The sequence below is a fragment of the Drosophila serrata genome, unplaced genomic scaffold (genome assembly GCF_035046125.1).
Source record: "Drosophila serrata isolate PLE 108 unplaced genomic scaffold, ASM3504612v1 contig_382, whole genome shotgun sequence".
In the NCBI taxonomy this organism is placed as follows: domain Eukaryota; kingdom Metazoa; phylum Arthropoda; class Insecta; order Diptera; family Drosophilidae; genus Drosophila; species Drosophila serrata.
In genome coordinates, this window is record NW_028257280.1 from 6,002,897 (window position 1) to 6,028,727 (window position 25,831).

The 25,831-nt window shown below is 36.7% G+C and overlaps 1 protein-coding gene across 1 annotated transcript in view; it reads right to left on the reverse strand.

The window, feature by feature from the left end:
• The window catches only part of sima (HIF-1 transcription factor component sima), a 69,131-nt gene that overhangs the window by 16,913 nt on the left and 26,387 nt on the right, over positions 1–25,831 (reverse strand). The window contains 1 exon segment of the mRNA XM_086840706.1: positions 1,208–1,965. Within this exon segment, the coding sequence (XP_086696832.1) occupies positions 1,208–1,965 (758 nt within the window).

The following is a 25,831-nucleotide window of genomic DNA, read 5'->3' on the forward strand; positions in this document are numbered from 1 at the left end:
ACCCACTTTACTGTCCCATATATTAATCAATTCCATAACCAACATCTTCAGTTAAAAATAAAACCAATAAACAATACAAAAAAACACCTTCCAACTTTAATCTAGGCAATAAACGATGCCCCCCTTGGGTTTCCATGTAATACACTGCGTATGCGTAATGCCGGCAAAAAATGTGACATAAGAGACCGGCGCAATTGCATAGGCAACCGGCTTGCGGTTAAGTACGGATGGGAATCCGCCCCTTCCAACACACCAGAAAACCTCCTATATATAAAGACACTTATATATGAGCACGTTTATATATTATGCACTTATCAGGCGAGCGCTTTGAACATTGTTTACTAATGCAGTTTTTTTTTTTAAAGGGGCAGGGTAGGAATAAGAGGGGCAATCATTTACTTTTTGCCAACTGCAAATAAATAGTTTTATTTGCGCAAATTGCGGCCACAGATAAGCGGCACCGAACTGACAATCGCCTGAATGACTGACCAACGAGTAGGGGAGCTGAATGACCAGACTGAACGACTGACTGACTGACGAACTGACTGACTGACTGAAGGACTGACTGACTGACCAATCAAATTGCATTGCCCAGAATTACGACAATGCGTCAAATCACATCAAATACCGCGCGCGTCACTAAGTTCGCTGCCTTTGGTTGTTGTTTATTTTGATTTTTCTTTTTTTGCATAGAATTTATAAACAAAGCCAACTACAATTGCATATGCATATGTATGAACTGTTGGAATTGTTGGTGTATTCGTTGGTGTAAATATTCTGTATGTATTGTGTTGTCGTTTATACGCCGACTTTAGCCTTGAACGCAGCACTGCACCTGATGCACCTCACAAAGTGGTTTTTGCAAAATCTTTCCTGTTTTTTGTTTTTATATTATTTCTATACAACTTATCAGCTGATTGTGGAATAACGCCCTCCCCAACAACAAAATGAATTAAGTTATATATGCCAGGGTATAGCTTAAAAAGAAAATCTAGTTATCGCTGAGTTATAGTTATCTATTTTGATTGCTTTTAAGTCTTTTGATTTTGATAAAATTGATTAAGATGTTATGTTATGTTATGTTATGTGATATCTTCTGGCTTTCTTATTACACCAATTAAGTTTTCCTCATATCTATCGTATTACCGGAGATCTTTCAAAGCACCCTTGAATTAAAGAAAATATTTGGGGATAATTTTCTACTTACTTGTTAAGCCTCGTCCTTCATCAGCATACAGCGAACAGAATCCTTTATTCATATCTTGAGCCGGTTGTGGGTTCTGTGACTGATGTTGCTGCTGCTGTTGTTGCTGCTGTTGATGTTGCTGATTACTGGAGGAGATAATCGCTGCCGTGGCTGTTGTTGTGGGCGGCAAGGTTGGCTCCACTTGGAGCTGTGGCTTCTTGCCAATGACGACGACACCACTCGATGGCGGTGGGGTCAAAGGTGGCGCTGGACTGGGTCGGAAGACCGAAGCGGTCACCGACTTGGGACGCTTTTCCTCGAGACGCAGGCCGCCGCTAGCGCCGCTAAGCAGCGTTGCGGTGATGGTACGCGGTCCTGGCGAGTGATTTTCCCGCTTGATCAGCAGCTCCGCTTGCAGGATCTGCTTCAAGGGATTGCTCTCGGGAAGCTGTCTTATCTGAGCTGCAGCAGAAATGGCAGTCGATGGAGTTGCCGGTGGGTTTGCAGTTATTATTTTTGTTTCTGGTTGTTCCAAGGGAATTTCCTCGTTCTTTTCCTCTTGTTCCGGTTCTAGTTCTAGTTCTGGTTCGGATTTATCCTCAATTTCTAGTGGAGCAACTGCCTCGATGGTATCCTTGGTGGCTGATTTAGGCTCGACAGTGGCCGGCTTCTCTGGGTCCTGCTCAGTTTCAGCTGGTTGAGGGTGTTGTTGATCCTTTTGCTCACTTGCCGCCTTTTGTTGAGCGAGTGAGTATATCTCATGTTTGTTCTCAAGATTACTGCAAGGATGAAGGCACAAGACGCGATTCGAATGGGTTTTAATTTGGGATGCTTATTCGGATTTGATAAACTTATTCGCGTTGCACTTGTTTGTTACACCACGGCGGGAAAAGCGATTCGCGGGATTTGTTTCGTATTTGAAAATATCTGAACAATTCATATGCACACAATGAATATCGAAGAGAAGAAAGTCAAGAAATATACGGTTCTCTCTCTCTTTATTCGAGTAAACACAAGCCACAACTGCTTGGCACTTGTTCTGGGTTAGTAATTACCAATTAGCCAGACTTAATTAACTCTAGGGGTCCCCTAATGAGCCGAATCGAGCTGGAATTTCCTAGGTTCTACTAGAAAATTTTCTACACAATACAAATAAGTTTAATTTATGACAAATAATTAATTAATAATAAGGTTTCTGGTACATCCAATGCCTATATTCATAATTTTATGGCATAATGAGAGTTGGATTAGAAAATTTTTATATCTTTGTGGTATAAGTCTCTAAATGTTTGAAATCTGATAACGTATATTTTTAACTTCCCACTTCCCCTAACAAATAAAAAAAAAATCTGTAAACATATACTAGAAATTATCAAAGCTCGTAAACGTACAATTATGGCAGGTAAAAGTCCAAAACCTTTCTGGTCAAACGTGATTTACCGACAATCCACATTTTTTGGTATTAGCAAAACTTCTGGGCAGTTTCCTACATTTCACAATGGCTATTGGAAAATTTTTTTTTGTGACTGGCGATAAGTCACGTTTTCCCAATGCCACACTGAATGGCACACCGACGTTAAATGCCTTATCAATTATCCAGCCGGGCATCGTACGCCGTATTTTTTTTTTGCTCAGCCAAAGCAAAGTGATAGATAGCATTAGGTGGGTGTGTCCCAACAAGGCAATAACAAGAAACACACAAGAGCAACCCCAGACCCAGATTGATAAGCTCGCAGTAGTGTAATCAGTAATCCGAATGAAGCTTTGAAATCCGGAGAGAAGCAACGCTATGGAGGAGCCCGGCAACTGGGGGAATTGCTGTGTATGTCTCAGCACTCTCCGATAAGATACGAGCAAAGCGATCGGCCGACTCAGCCAGATCTACGCCGGAGTCTCCGGCTCCGGCTCCGTCTCCGGACGGACTGCTCGTACAATTTTGCACGGCCGTAAATGGTGTGCATGCGAGAGGCGAGTGATATTTGGTATAAATATCAAGCGGAGGCCGCGTGAAGCCTCCGTGGGGCCCCCGTGAAACCCCCGTGGAATGCCGTGCGGCGACTGATCTGGCGATAAAGGCGCCATCGCACGATACCGAGGGCTATATTTGTGCGTCGCCCATCGAGTGCTGGACATGATGTGGCGGAATATCACCAGCACACCAAAACAAACAAACAGACGACGACGAGTATTATTTATAATTTCCAGTCAACTTGAATTCATTTTTTGGGGGCTCGTCCCTCTGGTGAAATAGACCAAGTGCCACGGTTACTTGCGTAGTTCTAGAAGTACCAAAAAGGGGCGGAATTTTCAAGTCATGTGCGAGTGTCATTGAAGTGAAGGGTCTGTCTTTAATAGAAAATCTAACAATCAGCAAGATACTCCATTTCATAGGTGACCAGCCCACCTTTTGTGGGAGGACAGAGATCTCAATGTCACGCAGAACAAAAAATAGAAGGTGTTGCGTAATACTCCCGGATTGATTAGGACAAACACGAAATGTATGAAAGGCCTATTTGGTAGGCAAACACACCCACCTGGCCAAACACACACACACACACACGCATCCCAAGCCGGAAGGCAACTGAGTGGACAACAAAAAGATACAAATACAAATGGGAGGTAGTAGTAGTAGTAGTAGTAGTAGTAGTAGTAGTAGACTAGTACACTTAAATAATTGCTTCATCTTCATTGTTGTGGTCGCCAATTGTAGGGGATCTCTATGTACTCTCTGTCTGTTCTGACACGGGCCAGTTGCAACCAGTTCGAACCGCTGACCGGTGATCGGTTGGGTTCTCTTCGGTTGGCCAGGCCTATTCCTATGTTTTTAGGAGGCTTACATCACAATATTAATTAAAAGATAAAAAAATTGTATAGTAAGTTTTTAAACCCATAGTTAAAATGAAAGAAAACGACTGGGAATCTATTAATTAGAGATCTGTCATTATAAATCAGAACTACCTACCAAAAAGATATTTTATTCAGTTCCCTAATGATTTAAAAATCATATTTAATGTGGCTAAAACTAATATAAGCTTGAACTTTATAAAAATAAATATAAACTATTTTTTAAATGTTTTATCTGAATCTCTTTTAAAATCATCTAACATTTTGAAACCCACATTCCTTTGTCATTCATTATTATCTAATATCTCAAACATTTTTCAATTAAACTTGATTAAATCATAGTTCACAGAGCTTTCCATGGTTTTATGTTATTTTCATGCTCATTGAAAACGGAAATCCCATAAAATAAAGAACATTTCATGTGCTTTTTAAGAACCTTTTTAAGAACACTACTATACCTATTAATGCAGCCCCTGCTGTGTGTAAACTGCACTAGCAACAAACACTCGAGCGGAGTGTTGATGAAGCGCTGAAATGTTCGAGAAGTTCCTCCCACTGATAAGAGATACAGATAGAAAATGCACTTGCGGCGATCTTTCCCCTCTTAACTCTTGAACTGTGCAACTCAAGTGTGGATCGTGTGTGTGAGTGTGTGGATTGTGGAGCTTGAATCGTGACTTGTGGAGTGCGACGCCGAAGTGCGAAGTCAGCAGCGCTGCTGCCGATCGCCTGATGTTTTGCCGCGCCCCTCTTACACTCTTTACGGCCCTGCGCCCTTTCCCACTCATTTTCGCAAATGCACAAATTAATTACCGAGCGAAACTAAACAAGCTGGCAGTTGAGCAAAAAAAAAAAACAAAAAAGGTAAATAAAAATAATCACAAAAGAAAAACTAAAGGCACAGTTCAGGTTTTCAATATAAACGAATATTTTATGGGAATTTAGTTACGTATTTTTGTTATTACTGGTTGCTGTATTTTGAAATTAAGAAATTATATATAATTAAATTAATTACATCCAAATTTTCCATAAGGTTTGTAAAAGACATTTTGCAATCACTCAAATGTATATAATTGGGTCGTACGTATACGTAATTATTTTTTTAAATTTTCATTTAAAAATGCTTCCTTTTTTGTAAGTAAATGCACCTGCTCTTAATTTCTTATTGTGTAACAAATTGCGTCGAAGAACGGAAGGCAGAAGAAGAGATACGAGAAATCAGCGACCATAAAAAGAGAGGAACAAAACAAGCAGACGACAACAAACACAAAATGCCTGAAACAAAAAAAAAACAAAAAAAATAACACCAACAAAAGCCCGAGAGACTGTAAATTTGCTCTTCTTTTCTGCTCCTCTTCTTTCAATTGCAGAGCAATAACGGGTACACTGTTCCCCCCTCCTGCCACCCCCCCAAAAATAGCAGTAATTGCTTTCGCCTGGGTATGTGTGTGTTTGTGTGTCTGTGCAGTAAATTGAATGAAACGAAAAAGACCGTATAAAAGAAGATCAAAACGAGAACCCAGAATTGTGCGATGCTCCATGTTTACTGAGAGTTGTGTAATCGGTTGAATAGTATAAGGAGAAATTCTGTAAATGCAATTACACGCACTCTTTAGCATAAATTAATTGCCATAAACAAATGTAAATGCACTGGCCGATTTTATGTAATGCAAATTTGCAATTGCAATGTGGCGAAAATGGGGAGATAGCGAGAAAGAGCGGAGAGAGAGCGATGATTTTTGTTTTTGGACAATGCACGCAGAATGCAATTCTGCGGTCGCCGTTGCAGTTGCTGCGCCGCTGCAGCGCAGCAGCCGCAGCTTTGCAGGTTAGGACCGAGTGTTGTGTAAAACTTGTCCCTTTCCTTTTTGTTTTACTCTCTTGTTCTCGATTCCTCTGCTGTTATTTATTTATTGTGGCATATTTTCTCATTTTATCCGGCGATCAATTATGATTATTGTTATTATTTCATTCGAGCGAGTGAGTGCTTTTCTAGCCGCGTGTAACAAACTTTTGCACACTTTTCTAATTATTGGGATTCAGTTTTGTGTATTTTTTTATGTATATATTTTAGCTGATTTTGATAATCGTTTAAACACACGCACACATGCAGCGGCCGATTAAAATTAGCAATTATATGTGTTTTTAAATTATATATATACGCCTGACCGAGTGAGTGTGTGTGTTTCCACGCATAATAAAGTTTATTTTTGTCAATTTGTTGTTTGTGTCGTATTTTTTTTTTTTTCTTTTTGACTATTTTATTCTTTTTTGTATTTCTTAATTTAATTTTTTTTTTTGAACACGATCACACAAATACAAAAACTCTACACTCGATGTTTTTATGTAATTTATTAAATTAACTTTCGTTTTGCGTTGATGACAATCGTTTTACCTTTTGAACTTGTTACTTGTTTTTTTTTTTTTGCAGTATTTACAGTTTAGTTTAGGTGTTTTTTTTATATTTCAATTCTCGCTTTTATTTAATTTTCGCGACTTCGACTCGACTCGACGGCAGCTGGCGAAGTAAAACAAAACGGCAATCGGCGATTGTTTTTAAGCGCGACGATCGGAGAGACTAGAGGCGAGATAGCAAAGGCGGCGACAGAGTTTAGTTAATAGTTTTTTTTTTATTGTTTTTGTGTTTAGTGCGCCGCTCTCTGTTTCTTTTTATTGTTTTTTTTTCGGGCTTCAGTTTAAAGTTTTTTCGGGGCAGTGCACGGAAAAAGTGAAGTGAGCGCTGCGATTGCTGAGAGACGAATGAGTGGAACGCCAGCGCAGGAATAACGGCGAGGCATTTTTTTCTCGACGCGACGCCAAGAGCTCCACAAAAGAGCCATCGTGCGGTTCTGAGTGAAAGAGAGAGCGCAACGCCGGCGCACTACGCTTGAGTGCTTTTCGCTTGAGTCATCTCTGCGTATGAGTGATTTTTTTTTTCTTTTCGTTTCGTCGCTTTATAAAGCCAAATATGCGACGACGATTTATTATTGTTTTTATGCCAAACAAATCAGCTGAGCGGAGCGCCACTCACTCACTCTCCCACCGCCAAAAGAGCAGGGCAAAAAGATGAGTGGAATGCATACCTATATTTAAGTAGGCCTAATCTGGTTTTCTCTTTATAATTCCTCAACTAAGCATTAAACGTTGAACCTTCATCAGCTGATAGCCGGTTGATAACGGTCGTTTGCCAATGTCCAGGTATTTCTGTTACCAATTCCATTGCGTCACAGGCGCCTGAGAGTATGCCTGGAATATTATCAACGGGAAAAGAAGGAAAAGCGGAAAAGGAAAGCGAGCGAAAGTCGTAAATGAAGGCAAAAACTGACGAATATCGACCTCAAAAAAGTCGTAAAAAAAAACAACAGAGAAATAGCCACCAAAATATATTCATGTTTATCAGTCAGAAACAAGAACTTATTGCTTTTCCAATTTCCCAAACAGTAAACATTCGATAGAAGTTGAGAACTGAGTGAAGTATTCACTGTACACAGCAAGTGGAATTATTTTATATATTTTGTTATATTTTAGAACAAGAAAATATCTCAATTTAAAACAATATTCCACTAAATTTCCCTAAAAGTAAAAGTAAAAGAGTTTCTTTAAATATGTAAATATTCACTATAATTCCCAACTGGTTACTGGTTTATAATGGATGTAAATAACGTTCATACTCCCTATAATTCCCAACTGCTTTAAAACATTAAGGGTAGGGGAAAATTCGTATACTTTAAATTTACCCAAGAAAACAGAATAATAAATAAATTCCTTGGTAATTTGATTTAATGAATTATCCTTATGAAAACTTCATTTTTCGCTCTCTGCATAGCTAGGACATAATCCTATATTTCACAAATATGAGCTGGCATTGCCCGAGTCGACATTCGCTAATTTCGCCATAAAACTAAAGCCATTGCGTGATGGGCATAAAAAAGGACACACAAATACACACGCACTTAAACAGAGGCAGAGGCAGGCAGCAGGATAAATAATAGGCCCAAAAGGACGAACACGAGACGAAACAGAGAGAAAGGGAGCGAGAGAGAGAGTGAGACAAGACACGAGTCGGATATTTGCAGAATTTTACGATTTTGCCTTGAAAACGAAATAAACCATTTAAGTGTGTAGGTGAGTCGGAGTGCGTAAGTGTGCGTAAGAGGCTGTAGGTGTAGGAGTGTGTGTGTGTTTTTTCCCTCACTTTCGAGTGCATCAAATTTACACAACTCTCTGATGAAATCTCGTGAGCCTCTTCGTTAAAAGCTCACTTAAAAATGTCAGGGAAACACGCAGAAGGGGGGCGAATTTTCCGGGAGATGGGGAAAACAAAGGTGATACCACCCACACTTGTCAGAATGTGTGTCCCCAAACCAAAGCAAACAAATCCCAAAGAGCAACAAACACACGAAAAATTAAATTCGAAAACGAGGGAATATAAATTCCAAATGTTTATGCAGTTTCTGTTGCTGCTGCTACCAACGTCGACAGAAATAAATTCAAATTATATTCGGGCGAAACATTTTCCCAAGCACAAAAATTAACAATAAATAATTGGAGGCTGAAGCAGAGAGAGTGAAGAAGCAGATGCGAAAAATGGCAGCAAATTATTGCATATTGCTAGAATTTAAAAGATATTCCTCAGAATAAATTCAAAAGATTTTGAACTTAGGGAATTGCAAAAGGTGGATTAAAAATACAGACAAATTTACTAGATATATTTTATATAGAAAATTAAATTGGTAAGAAAAGTTTTTAGTATTTAAACCTTTTAAGTAAATATAAGAAAATCATAAGTATAAATCTCTCTGATATTATATTTCTGGGTTTTCTGGGGTTAACTGGAATGCATCGAACATCTCGAATTCCCATGCCCAATTCAATCTATTAGCAACTCTTTGATGAATCGATTATTATTTATCTCATTGACTGGACAAGATCGAGCAGTTATCACCTTGTCATCGAACAGTAAACATTTCCTGCATCTTTAATGCGAATATATTGCAAACCATAAATGCGAATCCAAAGAAAATAAAAAGCACCAATGGAAAATTGTTTTAAAAATAAACTCAAAGTGTGCCAAAAAGCAAAAAACACAACAGGGAACTGGGAAAAGCAGAAAAAACCGGACGAAGAAGACATCTCTAGCTGGCTGGAAAGGAATTTTCACCCCTTTTGAGTTTATTTCGGGAAGTTTGCTGCTGCTGCTGCTGCTGTTGCAGTGGCATCTATCTAGGGGATTTTTTTGGAAGGAAGGAAGGAATGGATATATACCGCAGACAGAGCACTTCACGTTTACTTTGGCCACAATACAAATCAACTGTCGGACTTCAATCACATTAAAAGCATGCGGCCAGGAACTCTGCACAATATATGACCCAAATAAATCAGTCGGCGTCCAGATAAACCGGTCTGCATGCCATCATGTACAGGAATATATATGTATATATTAAGTATATATAGTGTATTCCACAATATTGTGCACTCGATTGTCAGATCGCAAAGTGCTGCATCATGCTAGCTCGTCACACGCTCGTGACAAGCCCCCAAAAAAATAAAAAGTTGTAAAAAAAGAAAGACTCACTCACTACTAGAAGTTACTCGTAAGAATAACAAACCAAACCCATTTGTATTTATATTTTATATTCTTGTTTGTGACTCAAGACAATGACGCAGGGATTGGGCAAATCAATGCCTTATCTCTGCTGGAATTTGAACGCAAAATATAAATACTAAGTTATTATGGAATCGAATACTGTTGTGATGGGAAACTCACTTATCTTGAGGATTATATATATTCAAGTCAATAGGGGAAAGCCTTTTTTGATATTGGATTAATACAAATACTCTCTAAAAGGGTGAGTTATAAAAGAAAGAACGCTTTTGTACCTATTTAATTATTTAAAATGATACCTGAATATTTATTAACATAGTCACCATTATGGTCTTAAACTATGTTGTCGATAAGAGACTCTTAATTAATAATTTAAAGTGTTTATCAAGAAATATTCATTAAGCCATTTACTTTTTGGATTTATTACAAAGTATATTTTATAGAAATCAGCTCATTTCAAAGAGTCATTGTTAAGCAAAGAAAAACCACAAGCAATTCATAAATAATTTCCAGTAAGGTGAATCAAACTTATCGATCACTGTAAAACTTTTGAAATTGAATATATAATCTATGGATAAAACTAGAATTTTTATTACTCATCCGAAAAAGGCAATGATTCTTTCGCAAATTTCATAAAAGTAAACTAAAATTTCCAGGCAATTTTTGTAAAATAAATTTGAGTGCCATAAAAATGCTATTTATTAACCAATTTCAATACTTTCCATGACAAGAATTCTGTGTGTATTTTCCTAATGATCCCTGTAAAAATGCATCCGGCAATTAAATAGAAACCTACTTGACTATAGATATATAGATACATAGATATATATACAGTGTATGCCCACATCTAAAAACCATTGCCATATCGAGACCATCGAGTGAGTAAATCATTTTGCGCAGTTGCAAGTCGTTCAGATGTGCCTGCTTTTCCCCCGTTGACCCCCATATTTTCCACACCTCTGAAATGCACGGCATCTGGAGAATTATTTCATAAGTTTCGCCATCAGTTACAGGCCATTGTTGTTGTTTTTGTTGTTTTGGCAGCTGCCACGTAATTCTGCCAACAATTTGCGAAACAAGCTCAAAAAGCGTTCGAACTCGTGAAATCGAAAGGGGCGACGCCGTACCACTCACGTCGTGCCTAACAGATACTGAGATACGTAGATACATAGATACAGATACATACAGTTGAGGTTGAAAAAGTAGCTTAGGGCATATAATTTATTTTATTTTGAGTCATTTTAATAATAATTTAAAGGTGTATTTATATACTCTTCAGAGTAAAAAGCTTGTTACTAAGTGAAGGAGTCATTTCCGACCCTATAAATCATATATATTCTTGATCAGCATCGACAGCCGGATCGATCTAGCCATGTTCGGTGAAATAATAAATTTTCGAAATTTTTCAATATTTTTAAAGGGGTTAGTTACATCGTTAAAATTGTCAAAAATTTATCAAAAACTATTCATTTTTTTAAATTTTTAACTGAGTATGCAGATTTATTAACCTACTAAAAACTAACATGGAAACACTTTCTGAATTGAAATTAATGCTATTTTGGCTGAGTTATGAGTTTTTTAGACTTTGATTTGTCGAAAAATTTGTCATATAGAAATATCATTAAATATCGATACAACGAATAGGAATATTTTAATCTCTGGTATGATCGATTTCCGATTCTATCCTTTAATTCAAATGCAAACTTCTAGGATAATTCTCTTAGGCTTTCCAAAGTTAGTTTACTTTCTTGTTAAACCATAAGTTACTTCGGAATTATTTCTAAGTCTGACAAAAGTGAAAAAAAAAAGTATTTAAGTTACCCTCTACGTTAACTTACATCTTATAAAAGATCGTTACTATTTTTCTAGCCTTTGCTGTAACCCCATAAGCACCATATGATTCGGCAGGTGGAAACGCTTTTGGAATTTCGCAGAACTGCCCCCGGTTGATTGTAGGTCTTGGTCTGGCGCTAGTCTGGTCTGTGGGGATTTCTTTTTTTCTTATATATTTTTTTCTACCTTTTCAATCTGGCATACGTGCCAAGCCAAGCATAAAGCCCACTCTAATATCACTCAAGAGAGCGCAAAGTTGAGTGCTTTAAAGATCATTGAGGGTTGAGATCGGTGGAGTGAAGAGCGGAGTGGTTTTGGAAAAAGTGCAGAGACCAGCGGCTGTTTCTCCGTTCTCCAAATGCTTTCTTGGTGGTGCCTGTGTGTGCCGGCCGGCATCTGGTGGAACTGGTTTCTTCTTTGCACAAAAAACAACAACACACAAATTGAAAACGAGAAATTAAAAAAAAAGTTTGGCGAAAAAAGATTTGGCAATGCAGACGGGGAACATATGATAAGGTAGACAAGTAAAGAGGGAGAGAGTAAGTCTCAAAAAAAGACAGAAAATTAAAGAAAGAGGAAGAGGAGACATTAAACAAATCAAGTTTTGTGTGCAAGTTTGGCCGAAAATAAGTAAAAAATAAATAAAAATAAAGCAGAACAAAAATCACACAATGAAGAGTGACGAGGCAAGAACACCAAAAAAATCTCACAAGTTCTTTCAATGATTCGGTAGTTCCCATTTCCTTTCTTTCCTTTTCCTTCTTTATCCTATTTCTTTAACTTCCTTTTGTGCCTTAAGCTTCCTGTGACTCGTCTTCTTCCAGGATGTTAGATAATCGCTGTGATAAATGATTAATCAGTGATAGCAAAAAGTGTTTTAAACAACAGGTGATTTTGGTAGATCAAAAAGTCAAAGATACTTGAGGAAATACTGAGAGAAAATTAAGTGTATTTAATTTAATATAAATCAATAAAAAAGTGATGCATTTTTATAGTAAATAATTAGGAAATTAATTTGGAACTGATTTACTATATATATCAAAATATAAAGTTTCCTTTTCTCTGTTATTAAAATATTTACGAAATTTAAAGAGTCTAGAAAACTGACCTAAATTTCTTATTACTACGAATAATAATTCAAATTTTTAATTACAGTTTTCATATTATAAACATAAACATTTTCCTCAGTGTGCTATCGTTAATGGTTTACTAAGTACTTAATAAATAGCCCATAAGTTGACCACCAGCTAATTGCGGATTTGGGGGGAACCAGAGATAAGATTATCAAAAGCTGACGCAAATCGATCGATAATTCGATGAAGGCAAATAACTGCAAATTCGAATAAAGAATGGGAATTGGATAATCCACAATTTACGAGCCACCGAATCAACATCGAATCAAAGGCCAAATCAAAGCTCGACCAATATTGTTTTATCCTTTGCTATAAACCAGGATATAATTTTTTTTGCCGGACAGCAACGACACGCCACTCAAGTGTTGACAACTCTTGAAGGAATTTTGTGGAACAGGAGGCGACAGCTGGCTATTATATATCACACTTTTTTTTTGTGTGTGTGTGTGTGTGTGTCCTGAGCCAACAAAAAGCCAAAATATACACTCAGCGTCCTGCTGTCTCGTCCTGTTGTATCTTGTATCTGTATCTGTAGCTCGTATCTGTATCTGTAACTCGGCCTGCGCGGTGCTGTATGTTTATCTAAGCGCCAAGCCATAAAAGCCAAACAAAAGGTACAAAAGCCACCGTCAAAAAGCAAAATAAAGATACAAAAAAAAATGTATATAGATACAGTAAGAAGAGTGGGAAATCGAATGAGTTATAGCCGAGATACAGATACACAAGCCGATAATGATAAATGTTGTGTGCGAAATAGTGAGAACACAAATAAACAATTATCATCTGTTTGCCGAGTGCAGAGAAAAAATTGGCAAATCCTCTAAAAGGGAGATTGATATGGGATATATTTATATATAGATATAGACATGGCAAAGAAATATGATAGTTTTGTCTATAATGTTACAATATTAGTATTTTGAAGTCTAATTCTAAGTTAATAAAAAGACATCAGATTTCTAGAGAAAGTTAAGACTTATATAGATTGGCATTTTATTTTAATTCAAGTTCACTTCTTTATATAAATTATTATAAAGGGGTACCTCAGAAATAGATTTTAATTAAAACTAGGGCAGAACTGTATAATACATTAATGAATTTAATCTATATGTAATAACTTATTCTTATAAGATTGCATACTAAATTTAAAATTAATTTAAAATCCTTAACAATTCTTTTACATACAAAAATGATTAGAAATATATTATGTTAGCTACAGAAATATAAATTCAAATTGTAACAGAGAAACAAGTAAGTTAATTTTTTTCTGTGTTCGTTTATAGATTGCTGTCTGTCTGTCAATTTGTTTGAACCCTGATAGAGATGATATCTCCCCCCAATAATTGTATAAATAACAAAATTTTTTGTCACACGTTTCAAAACGTTCCTGGTAGCAACAGTTTGTCATGTGCTAAATATTAATATTTTTCTATTTTTTTGGTTAAATTTCAACAAATTAGCGACATAATGAAACGCTTAATTAAAATAACAAGCTACCGCAGAACCAACACAAAGTCCAGACACAGCTGACACGCAACAACAGCAGCAGTAGCAATAACAACAATAATAATAAGTTAAAACAACATTTATTCTAAACAATTTGGCTTGGCATGATTGATGGCTAGCATGACGGAGATGACGACGATGATGATGATGATGATGATAATGGGTATTCCTACACTTTGAAACGTTAATAAAAAGGCCAAAACGCAGCAATTGAAACGTTGGCGGAGGTTGAGGAAATTGGCTTCATCAGTGCAGAGCTAACCTCGAAACGAAGTCATCAAAAGGAAAGCCATTTCCATTTTCATTCACTCACTCACTCATTTATTTATTCATTCGGTTAGTTAGCCAGTGAGAAGACCAAAAGACCATTGATTGTTGGCCTTCCTGTGGGCGGTTTTTCCAGGGCGGAGGTTCTGTCACGAATTAATATCAAAAACTCGCCGGTCTGCTGTCCAAACAATGTCTGGCCAAAATAAAATAGAGATCACTAATAATGACCAAATAACACGCGATGGTTAGTCCGAAAAAAAAGTGCACATATAATTGGGGTTTTTTGGGAGTGGTTCGGGATCCGCACTGTTCAAGTTTTATGATCGAATTTAATGTTAGATATTGTTAATTACATTTTAAATACAGAAAAACTGCATGAAAAGTAATATAAAACTAATCCCAATCCAAGTATCTTCTCTAATTCTTTAATAAGATATATAAAAATCGTTTTCCATTAAAGATTCCTTCTTCAAATCCCATTATCTCTTCAAAAACTCCTCATAAAACTCTAAAGCAAAATCCCTCATAACCCACAGATTCCGCATCTGTCAGATTGATTTATGCAGGGCATTATGGGGGCCTGAAATATAAATCTAGTTTGTGGGGCCCGGAAAATTAATAAACTTGCTCGCAAATTGATAAGAAGAAAACTGCCTCAAAAAAATAACAAATAAAAAAAGGGACAACAAAAAAAGGCCAGGAACAGAAAACAAATAAAATAAAAATAAAAGAAATGAGGAGTCAAATGTGAGGGTCCTGCAGGATGTAACAGAGGCGTGGCATTCATCAAAAGTCACTCAGGAACATGTGTATCGAGAGACTTGTTCCAGCCTCTTGCCCACTTTTCTCTTCCATTCTCCACTCTCTTTCTCTAGTTTTCTTTCTCCCAATTTCTCTGTGATAGAATCAGCCCACGTGCCTCGCATTTTCCCCCCGAATTTCCCTGCATCATTTTCATCGTTCTGCATGTGACCAGAATGGTATTCCTCTTTTCTTGTTGTCTTTTTTTTTTGTATTTCGGCTATTTTGGAAATACTCATGCCACGCGCTGTTTCAACGCCTCCCACAGCTATTTTCAATCGGTTTTCTAAATGCACCGAAATAAATTGCAATTTAAATGAATTTTTAATATTATTATTTAATTGCAAAAACATATTTTTGTCTAATGAAATAATTTCTTTAAAAATGAGGTAGGAGAAGGTGTAGGCTTATTTTTAAACACTTTATGACTTGTAGAAAAATATTTTTATTTCTTTCGGTGTTTGCACACGCTGGCCGCATGAAAGCAAAAGTGAAAATGAAAATGAAAATGGCTTTCAACATCGACAAGACCGCGAACCCATTCGAATCAATCTAGACACGGCGACAAAATTCATGTGACTAGCTGTCTATAAGTAATATACGATTCTGGGATACCCTGTAAAGTAAAGATATTTTAATATTTTAGGAAATCTTTTGTAGATGTACAAAATCCTTATTACAAGCAGGACAAAGCAACTCAACTATTATAAAAAACATTGTAAAAAGCGTATTTTGTTGTTTAGTTCAAAATAAATCTGTATATCATTAGAAACTTAAGTTTCTAAAATTCTAAGAATAAAATAATTTTAAATAATTTTTTTCAACTCAAATATAATCTGGATCAATAATAAAAGTATGAACCTGAATCTTAAATATTTTCATAACAAATACTACATATATTTTTATGCGTCTATCAAACATTTTCCATTAATACAGGGTATCACAGTCACATGAAAATAGACCTCTCTTTTGCCCCCAAACCTATTCCACTTTATTCCGTGCGATTCGCCCCGAGGCTTTGTGTAAACAATTTTTTATTGAATTAGACGATGAAACAGAGCGGAATCGGATAGAAAAAAAATGTAGAATGGAATGGGTTTGGTTGTTTGTCACCACACAAAAAACATACACACTAGAGACGAGGAAAAATATTAAAATAATATTAGATTTAAAGCGAATTGCGTGGGATATCCCCGCACTATCCTCATCCACAACGGGTCACATGTTGCAAGTGGAGCAAGAAGCAGAAAGAGATAGATACATAGATAGATAGAGAGAGAGGTGGCGAAATAAATAAAAGAATTAATGGAAAACGTCTCAAGATTTATGCTTTCCCCCTTGATACGATTATAGTCAAGCGGTTTGTCGCCCGATGTCGAGCACGGCAAATTATCATTAATATAAATAGCTAGATCGTCCGGAATTTGTTTATACGCTTATACCCCCCAATACTCTCTTTGTAAAATCTTTGCTCATTAATTTTCCTGAATCTTAGGCCTTGGCATTGCTCCAGCTCACGTAGACCAGAAGAGAGCTGAAAGAAAAACGAGCTGACCTTCCATCGGAAAGGGGGGATGGAAAATATATTTAAAGTTGTGGAAAAAAAGTTTCAAAAATGTGTCCAAGCCTTTTTCAAAAATAATTTTAATAATTAGGGTCATAGGACTTTTCCTCTAAATATTTATTGTTTAGGTTTGAAATTAATTTAAGTTTGCAAATAAACTATAGGATCTTATCGGAAATCTCATCATAACTAAGCTTAAAAAATCCCCTTTTTTGAAGTGATATTTATATATAATTTTATATTACAGTTTATCCACTAAATCAGAGTTTTATAATCTAATAACTCAGCTAAAAATGCATTAATTTTAATTCGGAATGTTTTCCTATGTTAGTTTTTATTAGGTTAATAAATCTGCAAACTTATTTTAAAATTTTAAACAATTAAAATTTGTTATAAATTTTTGGCAATTTTAACGATGTTACCCCTTATAAAATTTTGAAATTTTTTCAAAATTTTATTTTCCCACCGAACATGTCTAGATCGATTCGGTTTTCGATGCTGATCAAGAATATATATGATTTATAGGGTCGAAAATGACTCCTTCACTTCGTTTCAAGCTTTGGACTGAAAATATAGTACCCTGCATTCTATTGCTTCATTACAGATACACCTTAGGATCCCAAACTATTTTTTAGCCACTCTTTACGAACTTGTTTACTTCTCTGAAGCGTTTTGTAAAAATATTTTGAAATTTCTACTCTCACTACTCAGTTTGTTACTCCAATTTCCTTAGTTCTCTGTTTATCAAGTCACTGTTTGTCTTGTTTATTGTCTTCGACAGCGGCTTGTGTCAACTTCGGGACCAAGTTCTTTAGTTTTATGCCTAGTTTGCGTGTTTTCCCCGCCATTCCTGCTTTCAGGGCCGACGCTTTGACGCCTCAAGAAAGCCAAAGAACAAAACATTTCCATTCTGATAAATTGCTTCAGTCTCTGAGCTCTCCGAATTTCTCCATCTTTTCTTCCCCGCCGCTTGCGTAATTTGCAATTACGATGGAAATTTTTACCGCCACTCTGGGTTCTTTTTTGGGTCCCCAAACTCCAGCCTTCGGGGCTCTCTGTACTCGAATATTTGTCAGCCGTTTGCGCCCAAAATTATGCAATGCCAAATGTTTGTGCGCGATAAGATGTTTGTCTCCGTCTCACTTTGTGTTTCGCTATCCTGCTTTATCAGTCGTGCTCTCGTTTTTACTTTCGCCATATTGTTTAAAGTAAATTTGAAGGTTTTTGAGATTTTAAATCTCTAGAGTTTTTTAATATTATGATAATATTTTGCAGTAATTAGATACTTTAATAAGTTTTTCAAATTTTAAACGATGGTAAAATATTGACTATCATCTAAAATTATATATATAGTTTATTGTATATTAAAATTATCCTATTATTACTCAAAACAGATGTCAAAGCTCTTAAATTAATTTCTTGTGTTAACTATAACTCTTATCGGAATAAAATATAGATATATAGATATATTTATCGAATCTTTAAGGAATCATTTTTATTTTACTGCTTTTATCGATTTTCGAAGAATTTAAATTTTCTTTTTGTTTTAGGATAAAATGAAGGACCCTTAATCAAAATGAAAATCGCAAATCACCAAAGTGAAAATAAGAAAACGGCCTCTTAAAACTCCCACACTTTAGCAAATCTCCATTTCTTTGTTCTTTTATTGGCCAACAAAACCAACAAAAAAAAGCGGCTGGAGGAAGTTAAAGCAACAACAAAAGGGCCGCCGCCACCTGGAGACAATTTGGCAGATAGCCGAGTTACCTGCAATCGCTCTCCATTTCGTTTAACGGTACACGTGCCGCCCCCAACTCACAAAAAAAAAACGGCAAAGGTTTTCACACTTTCACAGATTTCAGCCGCTCAGCTGTTTTTGTGATTTTCTGGTGCAAGCAGGAACTTGTTACCCACGCCCCGGGAAAAGGCCTACAGATTCACTCAATTGCGGCCTACTTTAAGGCACAAAAAAAGAGAGAATATGTGAGAAAAAAGGCCTCTCTCATTATTACTCCTGTAGCCTCCTCTCTTACATATTTGCTGGAACGCAATTTCTCTTGAGCATGCGGCCTACGGGAGACCTTGAACTCGAATTTTTTATTTTTCTAGTCGAGCACTTTCACTTTCGTTATGTAATCCCCTGGGGAGGGAAATAGAGAGTGAGACACAGAGAGCGAATGTCGGAGAGACCGTTAAGAGAGAGAGCGCGCTCATTTAGGCTCGTTCAATGGCATGGAAAATGAGCAAAACTTTCACTTTCACCAGTCAACGACACAGAGAGAGAAAAAGAATATACAGAACATACAAACACATATATATGTATGTATTTGAGAACGTTTAGGATACAGAAAAAAGAAAGGCAAACACAAATGCGACGCAAAATATTTGCAGGAACAACAAAACATATGATGATTTTGTTGTTTATTCCCCTCCAGCCTGGCCTTTTCCTCTGTTTTCCCTGTTAAATCGAAGTGCCATAAAAAGCTCAGCGAACAAACAAATAAATTTTGTAATGGCATCGGTTGAGGTGAAGAGGAGGTGAAATTGATTTGCCTTTTTGCTTAGATTTTATTGTCCGACAAATGTCACGGCCAGCCCCCAAAAAAGTATGCTAGGTAATTGTCACATCATAAGCGTGCAAAAGAGGGTTGCGGGGGGAGGGCTTAAGCAGAGTTTAGTGAGGGGGGCGGCCAAATCGCACGGCACGTGTATTTATAGCTGTGTTGGAGAGAAAGAGAGAAAGAGAGGGATTTCCTGTCCTCTGGCCAAAGGAGCCTAAAAATATGCCACAAAAAAGGGTGTTTAATACACAGGGCATTACAAGGAATCCTAAGATGGATTCTTAGATGATTTAACTGAATAAATATATAAAGTTATAATAAAAATAAAATATATTGGGATATTATAAAGTGGTTTTAATGATTAAAATTAAGTTTTTGTATTTTTTGTAACCCTACTTCAGAAGAAAAAGGTTTTTTTTTTTTTTTACCTTTCCACGTATTTCTGAAGACTTCTTTAACGTTTTATTATCAAAATTATATTTTTACGGTTGATTTCAAAGCTTATAAATATTAAAAACGTTTGTAAAACGCCTCAATATTTTTAATATGCGAATCCAAGAGATATTTTCCTCACAGTGCATACAGAAAAGTGAGCAAACAAAAATCTAACAGAATTAAGCGGTAGAGAGGAACCTGCTACCACGAAAAAAAGCAAATGGGCCGCATGAATAATGCTGATGGTTATGGCCAACGTCTACTCCGCTGCTTCTGCCTTGGCCAACTTTAAAATTATGGAAAAAGAAAATACATTTCGTGAGCTAAATTACGCAATTTACTGGCCGGACGAAGGAATACGTATACGTATTGCGTATACGTAATATACAGACAGGAGCAGGTGGAAGCGGAAATAAACAGGTAAGCACACGCGCGCACACACACAAGGAAGGAGACACGCGTTCAGTTCGTTGACTTCCGCTTGGGGGAAAAAAAGTGGAACCCCCCGAAGGAAAAGCCACTTTTCCTTGCCCCATTCTTGCTCATCCACGCCTCTCCTGCTTTCCCATTTTTTCGTTAAGTGTCAATTACATTGACGTTTATTCAAATATGCAACGCACGGCCCAAAGGAAAGCTCAACATTTTGGTGGAAGGAAGGAAAGCAGGAAGGGAAAGTCATTTTAATACCTATACAAAGGCCAAAAGGAAAAGCCTGCTTTTCGTGTGCTTTGCCCCTTTTTGCCGAAAAAAAGTCACCTCTTTGCGTGTGAAAAAGTCTTCAAAGTTGGTAACATTTTGTGATTTTGGGCGGATTTATCGGGTTTTATTGTGCGTATCACACAAGGCCGTTGCCGTTGCCATTGCCTTGGCATTTCCCGCAGATATATGTTAATATGGTAATCCAGCACTTTTCCATAACCTTTTCTCTCTCTCTCTCTCTCTCACTGCCTTCACAGCAGGTTACAAGAAAGCACTTTATCAACTTTTAAAGCCAGCTCTTAAAGCGGCTTCCAATCAAATTATGAAGTGGTCTCTGCTCCCAAAAATGGAACGAGGCCATCAAAAAAGGCTTATAGCTGAGATAAAAGTTAACAGTTCTGGGAAAGGACAGCTATAAGTTAGTCAGGATCATATTTAATATAAATTTCTTTAAACTAAGTTAAGTCAATTTGATATTCCAAGAAAGTAAACTTAAACCTTAAATTATTATGCATTAGATTTAACATTAAGGCTTTTTGATACTAAGCTCAATATCTTTGAAGATTCATTTTTGATGCTGGCAAATTTACAACGTTTACGTTTCGTTTGTCCGATATATTTATATATAAAAAGCGGAACGCAAATTTTATGCCACACATAAAACCGTTTTCATGTGCAATCAAAACCAAACTCTTCGTAAAAAGCCAAAAGCGAAGCGTGCAAAAATAAATAAGAAAAGAGCTCAAGAGATGCTGTCCTATCAGCTACAGCAACAAGCCAATCAAAATGCAATTTCCACTCGTGCACAGGACATAATTTAACGACACACATGTGTGGGGAGGGATGGCTTTTCCCGCTTTTCCCGCTTTTCCTTGCCTTCCATCAAGGTACAAATAATAAATATGCAAACAAGTTGATTCAGCGGGGCTCAGCTGTGACTATGAATTTGTCATTTTGTTTACGCAAAAGCTACGGAAAAAGAAATGAAAATGATGAAAATATTTATACAAATAATAGCTGAGCGAAACACATTGCGTATACGCAACGTTGACGTTGATGGGGTCACAGACAACATATATAAAAGATAAAGAACGAAGCAACTTCATCAAAACAGAATCAGCTGCAAGGCCCTCTCGGTGATAAGCAAACAATTGCCCCAAGGATCTGGTACAAAAAAAGGAACTCATCCTTAAGCTAAATTCCTACACAGAGAGAGAGAGGAAAATCCTGGTGATTCGCCTTTTCCTCCTCACACATTCCCCTGACAAATTTGATGGGCTTACACGTGTGTAAAATGTTTTTCCTCCTCTTTTTTTTCTCGTTTTTTAAAAGCATCCCCTGAGTTTTCAGTAAAAGTGTTGCCCCATTCTCAGTTAATTATCATGACGTCAGGAGGAACATTTGGCTTCCGTCCCCTTGAATCCACCGGAAATCAACAAACATTTCCTCTTAAACATTTGCACGAAAAAAGGGAAACATTAGCATAATAAATTGGCCCAGCCTGGTTTATCGGTGGCGAGTGAATAACTTCATCGCTTAGCCGCATTAATAACGCGGCTTTAATAAGGACTTCGACCAAGAATTCCCCATTGAACTGGTGCTGACTACGTGACCAGATAACTAAGCCTTATCAGTGGTTGGGAAAGTTGGAGGGGGAAAAATACATAGAAAAGACCGTTATTCTCCATTCTGGATTACACTATGAGAATTATTTTAAAGATCTAAATGATATTTTTAAGACTTTCAAAGCCATATTCCTAAACACTTTATCGCTGTTTAAATCTTTTAAACAATATATTATACTATTTCATTACATAAACAGATCTCTTTACCTCAAAATATATTAAATTTATATAAATTTCTCTCTGTGCCATCATTTTGTTGGCTGCCAGGAATAGTTGGCCCACGCAAACTCACTCCTATTCCTGCTCCTACAACACATCTATCCTATTGTAACAGCCTTTAGGTAATTGTGTGGCCATAAATCTCTCCTTTGGCTTACTGCACCGACTCTCTGGGGCAATTTAACGCCTGTCCGGGTGTAGCTGCCAAATTCCATTCCAAAAGAGAGAGACATCCAGCCGGAGTTGGGATCCCCGAAATGGGAATGGATGTGCAGGTGCGGATTGAGTGGAAAATCGATCCAAGGCAATTAAGGTCAAAAAAGAAAAGAGGAGAAAAAAAAAGGTGAAACTGCCCTTCAACTTTTTCAATTAGCCAGGTGACCAAAGTTATCGCTTGGAAGAAATCAAAAGAATCAAAATTACGGCCACGCAAACATCAAACCCCTAGAAAAACAGAAAAAGGTAAAGGAGGAAAATGAAAAAGAAAAACTTGGAGTGGGACAAGGACCTTATATAAACTTAGAGAACCCTTTCCCCCCTCTCTCTGAGAAAGCCGTCAATAATCCCGATTAGAGCATGTGTATATGAAATATTTATGCTGCGGTCTGGCAAATGGAATTCCCTGCCAAAAAAAAGGTCGCAGGAATAATGGAGGACAAGGGATGGGAATGGCAATACAAAGGGATCACTCTTTAATTCGCTTTTTTAAAGTCATCGAGGCGATTCGCAGTTCATTTTATGGCAGGTCGGGCAATCATAATGAAACCAAGTTTTATTGCTTCAAAATATGCAACACGTTTTAGGCACTGGAATAATTTTTATACCCCAACTGCTGGCCCTTAATTTATTGTTTTAATTTTTAGTCGTTGCCCGGCCACAAAATGGCGTCCTAAGCCCAGGACAAACCAGGAATCAGGGGGAAAACCCGGGGAAACTTTCAGGGAAAGTGTTAAGAACTCGTGTAAATTCCATTAGGGCTAAAAAGTTTTGGAGAAGAGAGGAAGAGGCGAACAGCAGCAGGCAGAAAGGATTCCAGCCGAAGGCTCTGTCAAGTACGATAAATCAAGGAAAAGCAAGCAGCAGCAGCATCCTCGGAAAAACCTTCTACAAGGCGACAGAGTACAACGAAAATTTGGTAATTAAAAGCAACGCGTGGCTGGAATTATGCAAAGGCAAGCTATAAAAATGTAAATTTCCCCAAAAGCTTAAAGCCTGGCGGTACATCAACTAATCAATGTTAATTGGATTGGCGTGGGAAATGTGCAAAAGTTATTTGCCGCTATTTTCTTCTTGGCTTCTCTCGAAGAAGAAAATGTAAAGAATCTATAAATATGCAGGCGGCAATTACGCATCTGAAACAGATTGCACCGCTCCCAAAAGATAAGCGACCTTGAGCCAGCTGCCAACTGAGTGACAATCTCATTAGGGGAGAGAGAGAGAGAGGAAAGTTTACAATTGCTGATCTAATCCGTTTTCCACCTGAACAGGGAAAATTTGAATAAGTTTTCCAAGTCTAAAAATGTTAAATAGAATTTTAAAAGAAGGAAGAAGATTTATATACTTCAAATCTTCTGTTTATATATGTACTTAATATTTAAAACACATCTCTCAGTTATAAAAACTATAATCTTCTCAAGACCTTATCATTGCTTCTATTATATGGAAAGTATTTTTGTTTGTATCACTTATCACTGACTGTTATCAAAGAGTTATAAATCAGGCCAAGTCTCCGAGTAAATCCAAACATCAACTATATAACAAAGTGAGAGAATTGAGAAAAGGTAAACAAAGTTCAAAGAGATTCTGTAGAGTTGGCACTGTGACAAAGGCGCTGCTTTGTCTCTCTCTGTTTCTCTCTGCTTGTGTAATATTGTTTTTATTCAATTAAGCAAAAAAGAAAATTACAAAAGCAGCAACTACAAAGCAATACATTTGTTGTCATTTAAATGCACACAAGTGGAAGTGGGATAGCGAATAATACAGAGAAAATAGACGACTTAATGACACACTTACAGGGTATTCATAGAGGGAAATATTAGAGAAGTCATAGAGGTATAAAATAATCTATCTTATTTATTCAATGTTAAATCATACATCCTTTTAAATGTTTGATAATTTCCCGTACACCCTCATATTTGATTTATTTATTCCTTCTCTTTCCCTTTTTTATGGTACATTGCGTACTTACACAATCGATTTGTAGGAAGTTTAATCAAGAATTGAACAATTGAATCAAGTTGATTGACGCAGTTAAAAGAACATGAGAGAGGAATATATGTTATGGGGGAGGCTAATCACATGTTGTGTGAATTAAAAGCAAATTGCCAGCATTCATTTGAACCGCATCAGTGCACTCGTCATCATGTGCGGGTGAGGAGGGGATAAAATAAGGGGTACACATAAAGAAATTTGTCATAAAATGTATTAGTTTAAGGGATATCAAATGTACCAATTTGACACATAAATTATTCAAGGTTTTAAAGTAAACATAAATGGAATTTATGGTAATTTTTGTAACTCTTATGATTCTTTACTGTGAGAAATATATAAAAATATATATATAATATATTTCTATACGATAGAGGGATTTATTTTAGGAAGTGATTTGTGTTTAGTGTGTTTAACATTACTATACTTATGCTCAAAACTATTTAAAAGAAATATAATATTTCTATATGAAATATATTGTTCTTTGTATTTTGTTCAAAGGTAGACACCACTTTTCTTCGTGTAGAAAATATCATAAAATCATTGAAATTTCCCCCCTTTTTCTCTCTGTATAAAAACGAAGGCATGTCGTCAACAAAAATACATTTTAACCAAGTGAAAGTGTGTTTTTAGCTGATGATGCTGATTCCCATGAGCTAGCGAATTAACAAAATTTATATGAAAACCGACACGAGGCTTTAACCACACACAAAAAAGGGGACTACAATTAAAAATGAATTTGTACTTTTTTGGTAAAACAATCAAAAACCCAAGTAGGATGTACCAGAACCAGTCTCATTCATTATTACCTTTTTTCTGCTGTTCAGGCAAGTGTGAAATTCAAACAAAATAAAACAACAAGGAAACAATGCACAAATATTTGCTCATATACGCTTAAATTAAGTAAATACAAATTCGTGAGGGGTACTTACCAGTCGAGCTGAAAAAGGAGAACTTTGGGGATAGTGGGGGAGTGTCATCATCATCATCTAATATTGTTAATTTATTATTCATTGTTGACCCGCACGTGGACTCACGCAACATTCATAAAAAAATAAATGCCATTATAGAGCAAACACGAATTGGAAAAAAGAACGAGCCCAAGAAAACGGAACAAAAATATATCGAATCGATTTATGAATATGGAAATTTTTGAAGGAAAATTCAATTGCGGGATGCTAATTTGTGGCTGTTATCAAATTGGAAAAGGAGAGAAAAATCTGGGCCAAAGCCCAGACCGACAATAAATGACGGATTAGAAAACCAAATCGATGGGGAGGAGAGAAAGAAAATCTTACATAAAGTGCCAACTGAGGCGAAGAATTCTTAATGCAAATGTCGAGCA